The sequence below is a fragment of the Chironomus tepperi genome, unplaced genomic scaffold, assembly GCF_022539635.2.
Source record: "Chironomus tepperi strain 1889 unplaced genomic scaffold, CSIRO-AGI_Ctep_v1 contig_9, whole genome shotgun sequence".
NCBI classification, from domain to species: domain Eukaryota; kingdom Metazoa; phylum Arthropoda; class Insecta; order Diptera; family Chironomidae; genus Chironomus; species Chironomus tepperi.
In genome coordinates this window covers 229,594-243,295 of record NW_027226131.1, presented here as the reverse complement: position 1 = coordinate 243,295, position 13,702 = coordinate 229,594, and the positions used below count along the sequence as shown (strand labels likewise).

Genomic DNA, 13,702 nt, shown 5'->3' with positions numbered 1-13,702 from the left:
GTTTTGGTACGGAACGCACTTATAGTAATTGAATTTTCTTGGTTTTTCATTTAGAGATTTATGGATTTGAGATTTTGATATTTAAATTAAGTTAAGTAAAATAGTTTTCTCGCTTTGGCTGTATAGTATAGTGCGGAATATTTACTATCTGATAATGTATTCAGCATGCAGAGTTATGAAGAATTTGGTTTGATTTTCAGAGTTTTTAAAATTGATTTAATTTTGTAAATAAAGTCGTTTTAGCAAAAACAATTCAAATTTTCAAAAATCGTTAAATATTTTGAACTCATAAAAATCGTTAAAATTTTTTTGAATTTTTAAAAACTGGGAAAATTTTAAATTTTTGAAAACTGGTTAAGAATCGAATTTTAAAAACTGATGATTTTGAATTTTTGAAAATTGTTAAAAACTTCGAAATTTTGAAAATCAGGAAAAGAATGTGAATTTTGAAAACCGAAATTTTTTTTGAATTTTGGAAAACTGAAAATTTGAAATTTTTGAGAATTTTTGATAATTTTGAACTTTTGAAAACTGTTAAAAATTTTGAATTTTTCAAAATAGTAAAAAAATTTGAAATTTTGGAAATTCAAAATTTTCCAATTTTTGAAAACCGGTGAAAATTTGGAAAATCAAAAAAATGGTAAAAATGCAGAACTCTTGAAAATCGGGAGAAATTTTAAATGTTTGAAAAACGTTAGTTTTTGACGAATTTTGATTTTTTAAAATAGGTAAAAAAAATTTATTTTCTTAAAAATCTGTCAAAATTTTGAATTTTTCAAAACCGGTATAAATTTGAATTTTGGAAATTCGGTAAAAATTCAATTTTTTGAAAACCGTTACAAAATAAGTCAAAGAATCAAAAACAAAAAGAAAATAACCTTCAAAAGCAAAACTTGGCAAAGCTTGTAGACGACTAATAAAATATCATATTCCATCGAATCCCATGATACACTCTTTTCGAAATGAGATTGAAAAAAAAATATAAAGTCAACAGAAGTGTAAGGATGATAAGGACTAAGTTCTATGAGAATTTAGCGATAGGAAATAGAACAATTACCGTTATTATGTGTAGGGCACCCGACAATCAAAAGCATAATCCAACATTTTAAGACACACTTGATGATACTCGATGTAATTTGACTGCACAAGAGGTCAGTAAGCATCCGCATAATTTAATTCCGTTACGACAGTAATCATTGGACTTATTCACTGCTATTAACAACTATATTATACTCATTTATTGCTTATTCTTCTCGCTATTATTTATATATCATTTAACATTTGATCCTTAGTTCACTTAGTCATATAACTGTATCTATATGCTGTATATATTTTTTATATTATGTATATGGATAATGATGATTTCATATTATATCATGTGCACATTCTTATGGAACATTAAATTTCATAACATCGATCGTTGAGACTTCCTTTATTCTTAGTGTATCACATTCAACTATGACTATATTCCTCTTTTTTTGTTATTTATACAAGCTACACATTTCATTTATTTTAGTATTTCTTTCAGTTCATTCACAACTTTATGTAAATTCATTTGCTTCTGGTTCTATTACTGTTCCTTGCTACTGCTGCTTGTTATTACTTGTTTTTATGTAGCATATCATTCCTTCTTGTGCAACAAAAATTTTTATTTTATTTTATACTCATCACAACATACATCATTTGCGTTTACGCTACTAAAAAAAAAAAGATTAATCCAATTTGGGAATTTGTTGAATCAAAATGAGAAGAAAAAAAATAATGTGCGAGTGATGAGGATTTATGTGAAGCACAGTGGATGAAAATGGGTGGAAAAATAAAAATTATGTAACAGATGTAAATTTGCTGTCAGTACAACTAGTATTATTATTGCTGTTTGGGAGTCAGGGGTGAATTTTGGATTTAAGAGGGGAAGATGAGGAGTTTGGGGTTAAATTGCCACTTTCCCCACTACACCACTTTGAAAAAAATTCTAGAATTGTTATTGCTGTTGAGGGGTTTATTCAGAATGAAGAGATGTGGAGGTGTTAGGAGTAAAACTCGGTCCATTTTGACTCCTGAACACCACTTCCCTGTTTTGTAAAAAAAAATCCGAACCCCAACCCTAAAACAATGTTTTCTCATCTTACACCACTCCCTTTATTCCGACTCCTAAACCCCACTTCTCGCATTTATAAAAAAAATTCCCGTGCCCCACCCACATACTCAATCTTTTGGATTTATCCAAACAAATTCAATCCAGTCCCTTCCGTTCCCTTTTTCAAAAATCACTAATTTTTCTCCACTCTTCCATTTGAACCCTTTAACCCCAGTTCTTTCTATTGCGAAAAATTCTCAGGTACCCCATATTCCCATCTAATCTTTGAGATTCATTCAAACAAGCTCAATCTTCCTTCCTCTTCCTAACTTTCAAAAATCACCAATTTCCTCTGCTTCAACCCTCAAACCCCACTTCACCCTGTTGAGAAAAATTCTGGAACCCCTCAACCCTATTCAATCATTGAGATCCATCCAAAAAAATTCAATTCCGACCCTCTTCAAAAAATCACTATTTCCTCTCCGCTCCCTCCATTTTAACCCCAAAACCCCACTTCCCTCTTTGTAAAAAATTCACAAACCTCCCCATCCCCACCTAATCTTTGCTATTTATCCAAAAAAATTCAATACCCACCCCCAACACCTCCTTAAAAAATCACCAATTTTCCACAACTCCCCTCATTTTAACCCTTAAACCTTTAATTCTCTCTAATGTGAAAAAATCTCCCTTTTCATCCCCAACCACATTTTTAGCTACATCCCTGTTGCTGTTAGTACAACATCCTCTCGCTCTCTCATTTGAGGGTCTTTTCTTCGGCTTCCTTTTGTGGCTGTTTTAATTGCCAAAGTTTCTCATAAATTATATAGGCACACACAAACACTTTTTCTTAATGTTCATTGAGGTTGTTAAATCATATTTTTAGAAGATTCTTTTTTTGTATATGCTGGAAGTTCAGCCATATCCTGTGTATGTATGTTAATGTTTTAGACGCAATGAATGAAAATAGTTGTAAGCTTTCAGCTCGGATGTGCTAAAAAAATTTGTGAAAAAAAAAGCTTTTTTAATTGCTTTGTAAACTATAGAAAAGTTAATCCATTAGGAATTTGTGAAATTTTATACATGAAAGCTTTTGTGAGGATTTTTTTTTTCGGAAGATATCTGGGTAGCATGCCAGTGGATGATTGTGTTAACTTTCATGAGTTAATGGATATGAGTGTTTTGTTGAAGACTTTTTTTATAGTGGCGTAACTAGAGATAATAGTTAGTAGGAAAAGCATGACCAGGTTAAGGTCGTTCAATTATTATGGAACATTCCTGGTAGGAGGGTAAGGTGGTGGGGTCAAAGAGCAGATTTTTTGAGTTACGTATAAATTACATAATTCTTAAGATAACGTCTGGAAATTAAGTAATCATGTGAAGACTCTTTCTCCCCACCGTAACATTTTGTAACAGAATTAGAACTAAAATTTGGAATCTGTTACAAAATTGTCTCTGTTTCCTCCAAGTAAGCATTACGGGATTTCCTAACGTGCTCTAAAGGAGGAAAGACAGAGCTTGAAGTAGACTCGAGTCGACTTGAGTCGTCTCAAAAAAAAAACCCAAACAGACTCGAGTCGACTTGAAGTCGAGTACATTTGAGTCGAGTCAAGTCGACTTCAACCAGCCCCAACAAGAAACCCCCAAAAACACCCCGGTTCTCTTAAATTTTTAAGATATCATATCAAAAAAATTTCAAACCCACCTCCCTCCCCCCACTATAAATTTCAAATTCCGCCCCTTAGTTAGAGTCCGCTGAAGAAGAAAATTTGGAGATAAAAAATTGTAAAAAAATTATCTTCGCTCGTAATAAAATAATTGAAAAAATATGGTAATAAAACTGCAGAACTTGTAATAAATTATGTACTTTACTATCCAGAACCACTTCTCATCCATTCCCTTCTTCCCAAATTTAAATAAATTTCCAACTTCAATTCTTCAATATTCCTCAAAAACTTTCATTAATCATATCAAAATTTAATTTTAATTTTTAATAAAAAAAATGCATTGAAGTACAAGAGATCTTAGGAATAAGGAACAAGCAGCCTAGAATGAAGTTCATCCCCTTAATTTTTAATAAAATTAATTTAAAAACTTTTTTAATAAATCCTATAAAAAAAATAAAAAATCTTCAAAGATCCAGCATAAAGATCATTAATATCTGAACATTGGACAGTTTTCCGCTCTAATCGTCCATAAATCTCATCACTATGAATTCTCACATGCCTAAAAATAGAAAAATTTTATATTTTTTTTTTCTAAATCCTAGCTTCCCCATCATCCATGATTAATCAGAAACTGTCTAAAAACTAATCTCTAAAAAAAAAAAATCCAGCAAATCTGTTTCACAATAATTTATGGTTACGGATTAATCCATCAAAAAGAAAGGTCACTTGTATGTATGTATGCAAATCTATTGGATAGAATCCCTGTGCTTCACATATTCACATCACTAATGATTCACTGATAATGTATGCAATGCATGTATATGATTTATCTTTTTTCACCACTTCAAATCTTCCCTTCTGCCTCACATGACACACATGAGAGAATATGGTGGGAACCAAAAGTCTTTATTGAGGATGTATAAAAATAGGGAAACCTTTAACTTTGTTGTAATTTATCTTTTTTGTTCCTCCTTTCACATATGCACGGAACTTTTTCTTTTTTTCTTCCTTAATATGTCTTATAAATTTTTTCTTATTTTTTTATATAGCTAACCACTGTGCTGAACACTTCTAATGAATCACGTCCATTATATTGAAAGATGCACGTTGAACTAACAATGTGTGTCTGATGGAAGATAATATAAACAGGCAACAAAAACAGCACTGGAAGGACTTCGATATTGGAATAATTTTTCTTTTCGAAAACTGGAAAGTACAGTATGAAGCACAGCATGCTTTATATTTATGACATTGTTGTTGCTGTGGATTTTCATTTTCTTAATACGCTTTGTGAATTATAAAATGTATAAAAAAAAGAATATTTCTCGACCGAGCTTTTTTGGTTTTAGGAAATATTTCTCTCATATATGAAATGACAAAACCAAGATATGAAGGAAGTACTCGAGAATAGATGCATTTTCATCATTAGTAATTTCCTCAAAAATTTTATGGAGTTGGTTAGAGTGTGGATAGTAATAGAATGAGATGTCTTGTGGAGTGTGAAATGGAGTTCGTTCAGTTGTTATGTAACGAGAAATATCGGCTTTTGAGACTTTTCTCTTTCCCTTCTCTCTCCTCTCTCGCCTTCCTTCCCTCTCTTCCTCTCTTCCTCTCTTTCCCCTCTCTCCTATCTCTTCCTTACTCTCCTCTCTTTCTCCTTTCTCTCTTCCTTCTCTTTTCTCTTTCTTCTCTTCTGTCTTTTCTCCTCTTTCCACTCTCTCTCCTCTCAAGTTTCCTTCTCTCTTCTCTCGCCTTTGCATTTCTCATCTATCTTCCTCGCTCATTCCGCTCTTCCCGCTCTTCCTTGTTCTTCTCTCTTCTCTCTCCTTTCTCTCCTTTCTCTCTTCTCTCCTTTCTATCCCTTCTCTCTCTCCTCTCTCTCCCATATTTATCCTCCCTCCCCTCTCTCGCCTCTCTCTCCCCTCTCTTCTTCGCTCTTCCGGCTCTCCTCTTTCTATTCTCTCTCCTCTCTCCAGCGTTGCAGACAACTTAAGTGACCAAGTTTGTCACTTTTGTCAGTTTTTTTGTCACTTGTCGCCGATATTATCTATGGAAAAAATGCCTAATACATATTCTTGAGGATGGGAAGTGATTGCGTGGGTTGAGATTTTATTTGTTACGAAGGGAATAAGAAGAAGAGTGTAATGGCTCAGAAAGTCGAGTTACATAATTAGTGGTCAGCCCCTCTGACGCGTACGTACTAAAAAATCTCACCCACCCCCCTTTTTCCCCTTTCCCCTCACCCCATTCCTCCCTGCCCCTATTCCTCTTTCTCTCTTTCTCCCTCTCCCCATTTCCCCTTTTCCTTCAAAACCAAAAACTACTACGTAAAAGTGAACAGCATCCTTTGACCCGTTACAAAATCATAACCCCACTTCGCCTCCCCTTTCTTTCCCAACAAGCGTTACATAATAAGTGAACAAGCCCCAAAGAGTAAGCTAAAAATATTATAAAAATGACTCAACTTGTTAACCCAATGAATTAATCTGGTTTTTTTTGGGTGGGAGTGAAAAATTTATTTGTAAAGACATCTAATTTCACTGCTTCATTTCTCGCTGTATCTCTTTCGCTGTTCTCTCATTTTCTCATCATGTATATACTATGAAATTATCCTAATGTTGAATGCCGTGAAGATTTATATATTTGAAATGTAAAATGACACATAACGATTGATTAAGCCTTCCAATGTGTATTATGTTGTAGGGAAGAATGAGAATCATTCTGCAACAATAGCGTCTAATAAATAAGAATTTGGTTGGTGATATATTTATTGGGTTCGTAGTTGATGCGCATTTTTTGTGACATTAAAATTAAATTAGGGGAATATTTCAGTAGTTAACTTAGTTTCATGCTTGTTGGAGGCGCTCATTTGTTCATTTACCGAGTGACACAAATGAAAAAGCTACACCATTGAGCTTTAAAGCTTTTGTTGATTCCAATTTTTAATACCCGAGCAATACAAGTGAAGAAGGCTCTGCTACGAATTACAATAAGGCTCAAATACGGAGCCCATAAGGCGGCATAGCCATTTCTCTTTTGAAATTTTCGGGATTTCTCTGGGTTTTTCGGTATCAGGATGTTCCGGGAAATCGCAATCCCGAAAGCGAAAAAACATAGTCATAAAGATGCCATACGGAAACTGCTTCCAGTTGGAGCTAATACACGAGCTTTTAGCAAGGATCCGACACAGAGTTGTTAAGGCTCTGCTTATAAGTTCCATTAAATCTCTTTTACTAACACCAAACAGAAGCTTCCTTCGTATGATATCCACATGGCTACCAAACAGACGCGGGCTCCGTTTAGAACTTTAACAGAACCTTAACAACTCTGTATCGGATCCTTTTTAACTAATGTCGCTCGAGTCTCGGAAGCCGGCGATAGAAACAGCTTTAGGCGACATCTGAGGGCGACCATGGTCCATGGACCACAGTTGATCTTTACAGCCATCAAAGCAAATAAGTATATAATTCGCTCGAGTAATCATCAGATGAAACCGCCTCTTTCTGCAAGTTATATGGATACCACCCGTATTTAGGTTAGCTTCTGTTAGAGCTAGCCCACGAGCTTTAGCGGAAGGCTCCATGACAGAGCTTTCTTCATTTGTGTCGCTCGGGTTTTAATTGATTGATGATCTTATTAAGCCACTATTGGTAAGTGTAATTAAAGATATTAATCTAAATAGAAATAACTGTAATTTATAATTTAAAAATAATGCTTTGTTTACATTCTCACTTGACGACTTTGACTCTTTATTTTGAGTTAATTACAATTGTGTTTGCTATTTTAAAGACTGTGCAGTATAGAATAAGAGTGAGCAAGCAACTTAGCATAAAAATTTTCTTATTATACTATCTAAATGCGCATAAATTTGCAACTTTCTTTTTCCATATAAAAAAAAAAAAATACGTGAAAATTCAAAAACTTCATTAATTAACGTTAATTTTTGAATTTTAAGTGAATTTTATTCTTATTTCTAGGTTATAAAATCATAGTAAGCCATCTAGACGACTATTAAGCCAGAAAAAAGTCAACATTATTTTGTAGATAAATCGTTGTACAGAGAATTTTCTGCTGAGATGAAAGAATGAAAGTACAAAAAAATATACAATAAGAAGGAACGTGATATTTTCACGAGCTATAGTCTCTCAATATATATTTTTCATTTCTTGAACAATAAATTACTTCACATTTTTTCGGTTGATAAAACGCGCGCTTTTTTTCTATCTTTTTTTGGTCTCATTCAATATTATACATAGATGTATGGCATGTCTATATGTGAATATATAGTAACAATTTCTTCGATTCTGATAAGGGGGAAAAAATATAATAAAGAAAATATCTTGGGGACATCTGGAACATTATTTTCATATTTCACTCTACTCAGCAAAGGTTTTAAGCAAAGCTTCCAAGAAAGTAGACAATAAAAGTAAAGAATAAAGTAAAGTAAAGATGTAAAAATCTTGCTGATTTGAAAAAAAGACATTTTTCATACGTTTACTTATTGTCTCCCATTCCCATTTCGTGTGATAGTCGAAAAAAATGTGACAATCCAATGAAGTGCAGCGAGACTTGTTTTAATTGAAAACAGATATATCTTCCTGATTATTTCTTACTATGTGTCACGTTTTTTTCTTACTGTTTTTGGAAATAAATCTTCTTATCGACTTCATTTCATTGCATTTATTTTGGCATTAAATTCGAATTTCACCACTTGCTGTTACTGACAATTAACTTTATCGCATATAAAGCACTTGAAAGTAATGTTTGAGCTTTGAGATTTTGAACATTGAGACATCAAAAGTTTGCGATTGAGACTAAGTTTGTTGATAACTTTTTAACAAATAAATGGATCTTGACTATTATTCTCTCCTAAGAGCATTACATAGTGCATCAATGCACCTTAATATCAAAGAGATTTAGAGGCGCCTTATTCATTTGTGTCGTTCTTGAATATGGTGTCTAAGCAGAGTAGAATCTGTATTATTGAATCATATATAGACGAATCTACCAGTGCGAGAGTAAGGCCTCTGTAGCTGAATGATTAAGCAACAGACTGAAAATCTGTATAACTCTTTTGAAATTTCGTAGGTTCGATTCCCACCAGAGAGTCATCAACTGGACATTATCTTGTTATCAACTAGTTACAATAACGTATTTTTGTCCACCTAGGATTACTGTAGATATAACTAGAATAGAGACAGAGTATCACACTTGAAATTGATAATTGGCAAGCGGTAGCCTGCAATAGAACCACCTTCAGATGCCGACTAAGGGAGGCCATGGATCACATTTGATCAGTACCAGAGCTCGAAGTCTTCTTCAAAAAATGAACACGTTTGAGTCGAGTCGAAACGACTTCAATCATATCAAACTTAAGCTCTGATCTGTACGGCCAGCGAAGCAAGTAAGTAATTATAACTAGAATTAGCACAATTCTCACCGACATTACACAAATGACATACGAATTTCTTTTTAACAAGTTTAGAATCCCCTCCTATTAGCATTCCTAATTAAATCTCATTAAAGGAATCTAAAATAAATTAAAGGGATGAAACTTGTGAGAAACAATGAAGGAGTGACAATTAAGAACAAAAGCGAGACGTAAAGTTTTTTTTCTTTGGAGAGGATTAAAGTCGAATTATAAAAGCCAAAAAAGGAAACTTTTCATTATGAGCAGATAATAATTATGTGATAATGAATGAATGAAAGTGAAAAAATCTCTCAATGGTTGCTTTAATGCTAAAGGAAGCTTTACCATAAGAAGTTGTTTTCTGTCATTTGACATTGTTATCTTTAATAAAAGAAATCTTCTTGACATTTCAAAGACTTTTTTTTTCTGTCATTCCAATTTTATTGCGCATAATGTCCTTCAAGGTAGGTTAAATACAATTATGGAGCAGCTCATGAAAAATTAAGATTCTATTATCTTAGACATTCAGTCTACTAATAAACATAAAGACAACAGTATAATAATACATGAATAGTAGCCAAGCATCAACCTGCTGTTGTTATTAAATGACAAGCTTTTAATCTTCATTATTGTATTCTTATTCTGTCAAATATGTAGTCGTTGCTGCTTGTAGATTAATCGGGTCGATGTTTCTTTCTTTTTGCTCTTCTCGGATGATGAAAATCGATTCGTAGCCATGGCAAAAAAAATTGAAAATTTGATATTCTTTCGGATGCCTGTCGCTACATAACTTGATATTAAATCGTGTAGACAATGATGAACAATAGGGTTAATACGACGTTGAACTTGACCAGAAATTGTTTGTTGTTATTTCTATTTTTATTCAAATTTTTCACTTTAATCGAGCGACAATGTTTGCAGAAATTATAATAACAACGATATTATACTTCACAATGAATCGTAAATCTATGTTATGTACACATAAAGCTCAGGTATACAACCCACATTCTTCTTAAAAGAGTTTAGTGTTCAGCAGTCAATTGAAAGCTCTATTTAGTTCTTAGAACAAATGTTATTGTCAGATCTTGTTTCAATTGTTCGGTATGATACAATATATTTAGTTCCGTTCCAAAAAAGCTTATGACGCCTGCCGACTACCGATAGTAGGTGTCAACAACCGGTTACATGTCGAAAGAGTCTCTGGCCACTGATAGCGGCCGATTGCATGTGTCAACGGTCACCATTACTTGCCGATGGTAGATAATGTTCGACGGGCTTTCGCCGATAGGCGATTGCCGATTTCCAACTCTGGTTCATACATCTCAGGATGCTTTCATCATTAACCTGCTAAACTTAAGTATCCGAAGTATCAAAACTTCAGAAAAATTACATAGGGTTGATTGTGAGATTTGAACCCGGAAATTCAAATTCAACACCAACTTTTTTGATCCACGCCTTGCTATATAAGCTATCAAGACACTTTTGCTTCCTAAATATAGCTTGCAATAAAGGATTTCTTAAATCAGGAGTTCTTTTAAATGGTTTTTGTTGAACTTGACAACTTGACACAATCTATGAAGGTATAATTTATTGTTAAAGACATTTTGTTTGCTGGCAGAGATTCAACAAAGGAGTCATTCAGTAGCAATAACGTCTATTACTCATCCAGTATAGGAACTGATTCCGACAGCCAATTATTGAACTAAGAAATAGTTTTTTCAATACTCTTGAAAGGAGTTTATTCTGAAATTAGTACACATACTTAAGTCATTTACTAATTGATCATGCCACTATGTTATACATATTATGTGCACATGAGAGTAAGGATAAGCATGCATGTTATTGTTCTAAATCAAGAATGCTCCTGAATAAGCTCAATTTTGTGAGTGTGCTACTTGTCTTTTGGGTTAGTTCAATGATAGGCAACCTATATACTGAGGCACACTAGTGTGCCTATAAATTTTTTTGGAAATTTCATGAACTGTATGCCGTATGTTGTAAATCGGACTCTAGAGTTATCAGGATCCCGAAATAGCAGAAGTTACCGAAAGATTGATGTCTACAGACGATCTCTTAACACGGAAATGATCCCCCGAGCGCCAAAGCCAAGGAAGTATGTAAGTAAGTAAGTATGCCGTTTGCGGTTTCAGACGAGGCTATCCACCAAGGTATGTCGCTAAAAATAAAAGGATGCCCGCCACTGGTTTAATATGTTAGAAATTACAGAAGTGATGGGCAACCTGTGTGTCACCAAAAAATGTTCATGCAAATGACATGAGCCGCATCCCGTGTGGGATTTCGGTCGAAGCTGACTACCAAGATGTGCCAATATGCTGCTCATCATTGAGTTAGATAGAATCAAAAATTATTGTTGCTTCCGCTATTCATTACTGAAAAAAATATCAAGTTTTATGACATATTTTTTGGGATTACCCCTAGAACAAGACTTAATTACATCCAGGTTTAATTTTCTGATAAGGAAAAAGCAATTTACCTTTAATCAAGTCAGACGAGAAGCCACACACAAAATAAAAATATGATCATTAAATTATTTATAAAACATTACAGTAGTTATCTACAAGAAAGAGAAAATGCATTAAATAGGAAAGGAAGTACTCGAAACCAAATTTTACCGAATTATTTATCAGCATACAAAGATCGTAAGACACTTGAAATTGGATTAACTTCAAGTCAATAATTGGCCCTCAAGTGTTAGTATGAAGGAAAAATGTACACAAATACACATTTCGTCATAAAATTTTATTGTCATTTATTTCCAATATCTGTTCTGTGCGAAAAAAGACGAAACAACAAGAGTCGTCATTGCCTTATCGTATTGCCTGTACACAGTATAAAATGAATGTAGACTGAAGCTTGAGAATTTAGTTGAGAAAGTGCTTTCAAGGCAATTTAATTACATTTATTTTTGTAAAGCTAGGAAACAGATTAAAGTAAAGATTTATTTGTGCATTTATATTCCTTAAAATGAAGCTTCTCGTAATTACTATTGCTCTTTTCTTTGCATACTGTGAGGTAAGTGTTGCAGCATGAAATGTGTCTGATGCAGTTGTAGGCAACCTTTGTTGTGCTATGGTCACAAGCCGCGATCAAAGCCGTATACGGCATGCGATTCATGTCACATCCAAAAAACACTAGTGTTCCGCGTCACACAACTTGCCCACAACTGTCCTAATGTCATTCTAACATTTTATCTATCATACAGGGTGCAGTAGATCCAAAGTCATACATTTTAAGTCCTGACTTTTTAATGAATACTGCAAAAGCTCATCAAGCAGCTGCTCAAAAGTTACAGGATGAATTTGATGAAGCCTACCTTGCTGCAAATGGTTTAATCAGTAGCATTTTGGGTGGAACTATGGTCAACAAGCTTAATGTCTATAAAAATCATACTGATGATCTTTTGGTGCTTTACAATCCAGTCTTTGAGTCATTGGACATTTTGCCAATCGATGATTGCCGCAACAATGTTTATGTGATGTTGCAATCAATTTTGGGTACGACAGGTAGCAGTGGTGGACTTTGCTCTAAGAACTATTATGCTGATACAAGCAAGGCTGCTAATGGAGTTACTGATAACATCAATGGATTGAATAAATATTACATCCAACTTTCAACCTTTGTTTATCACAGTTTTGCTGGAAATAATGCACTTGTTGACAGTGAATCTATTGAACAGGCTATAAACTCAACATACGCTGAACTTGTCGATAAGTTGAAGTTTGATTCAGTCGATACTGACGCATTTAGAGCAACACTTGCTGCAATTGATACAAAATTCAAGAACTGCTTAAATACAGCCGAAAGTCATGCAGTTAATATGATTGCTATGGCAGAATATCAAATTGATATTTGCAAGGATTTGCATGATGTTAGCCGTGCATCTCGTGGTGTCAGAAATGTTCAATTTAAGAGCTTGTTGCCTGAATTTGAAGAATATGTTAATAGCATCGAAGAATACAAGTGGTGATTTAATTCCTGTATATAAAATTATATCCAATAAAATGTTTTATTTTTTGCATATTTATAAATTAAAAATTATTTTTATTTTATTTCTGAATTTTAAGATATTTACAGGGATGTATAGACATTTTAATTCATAAATGTTACAGTTTACAACGGTCAAAAATTTGGATTTTTTGCAAACACTAACACTTTGAAAGGAAATTCTTCATATTTGGATTTGCAAAATTTTCTACTTTCTGTTGATTTTTGAGAGGACAGAAGCATTACAAATGGTTAATAACTTTCTAATTTAACCAACTAAAGCTAACAAATAAAGCATTTACATTGATAATCATGTTAAAGGTTGAAAATGTAATTAGAAAAATTTCATTGTTTGCATCATCAGTCGAAGAGGCTCGGTGGCGGAATGGTTTAATATTTCCATTGGTTTTTGAGGATTCGCGTCAATTTATTCTTCAACTTTTTTCAGGTCTAGTGAGTTTAGATGTCAGACGCACCATCACACGTCAAGCAACTATTATCCGCGGATTGCGTTTTCATTGTTTACATCAGCATACCGAATTGCGT

At 33.6% G+C, this 13,702-nt stretch overlaps 2 protein-coding genes across 4 annotated transcripts in view; one reads left to right on the top strand and one right to left on the bottom strand.

The window, feature by feature from the left end:
- Positions 1–4,829, bottom strand: part of LOC139086571 (uncharacterized) — a 55,185-nt gene extending 50,356 nt beyond the window's left edge. The window contains exons 1-2 of one of the 3 annotated variants that reach the window (XM_070635067.1): positions 4,582–4,829; positions 1,058–1,697 (exon numbers count right to left, since the gene is read on the bottom strand). In XM_070635067.1, coding sequence (XP_070491168.1) covers positions 1,058–1,169 — 112 coding nt within the window. In that variant the 5' untranslated portion in view covers positions 1,170–1,697; positions 4,582–4,829. The remainder of the gene's footprint in view (positions 1–1,057; positions 1,698–4,581) is intronic. The other 2 variants (XM_070635059.1, XM_070635075.1) reach the window with 2 other exon arrangements.
- Positions 4,830–12,030: 7,201 nt separating this feature from the next.
- LOC139085984 (uncharacterized) lies at positions 12,031–13,207 on the top strand. Its single transcript, XM_070634237.1, has 2 exons — positions 12,031–12,184; positions 12,375–13,207. The coding sequence occupies exons 1-2, from the start codon at positions 12,137–12,139 to the stop codon at positions 13,137–13,139; spliced, it is 813 nt and encodes a 270-aa protein (XP_070490338.1). The 5' UTR covers positions 12,031–12,136; the 3' UTR covers positions 13,140–13,207.
- The last annotated feature ends 495 nt before the right edge of the window (positions 13,208–13,702 follow it).

What these genes read in the sequence shown, in the direction of transcription:
- LOC139085984 (XM_070634237.1), top strand. Translation starts at nt 12,137, where the DNA reads ATGAAGCTTCTCGTAATTACTATTGCTCTTTTCTTTGCATACTGTGAG. An exon ending in TTTTCTTTGCATACTGTGAG is followed by an intron (nt 12,185 to 12,374) that starts GTAAGTGTTGCA and finishes TCTATCATACAG; the next exon opens with GGTGCAGTAGATCCAAAGTC.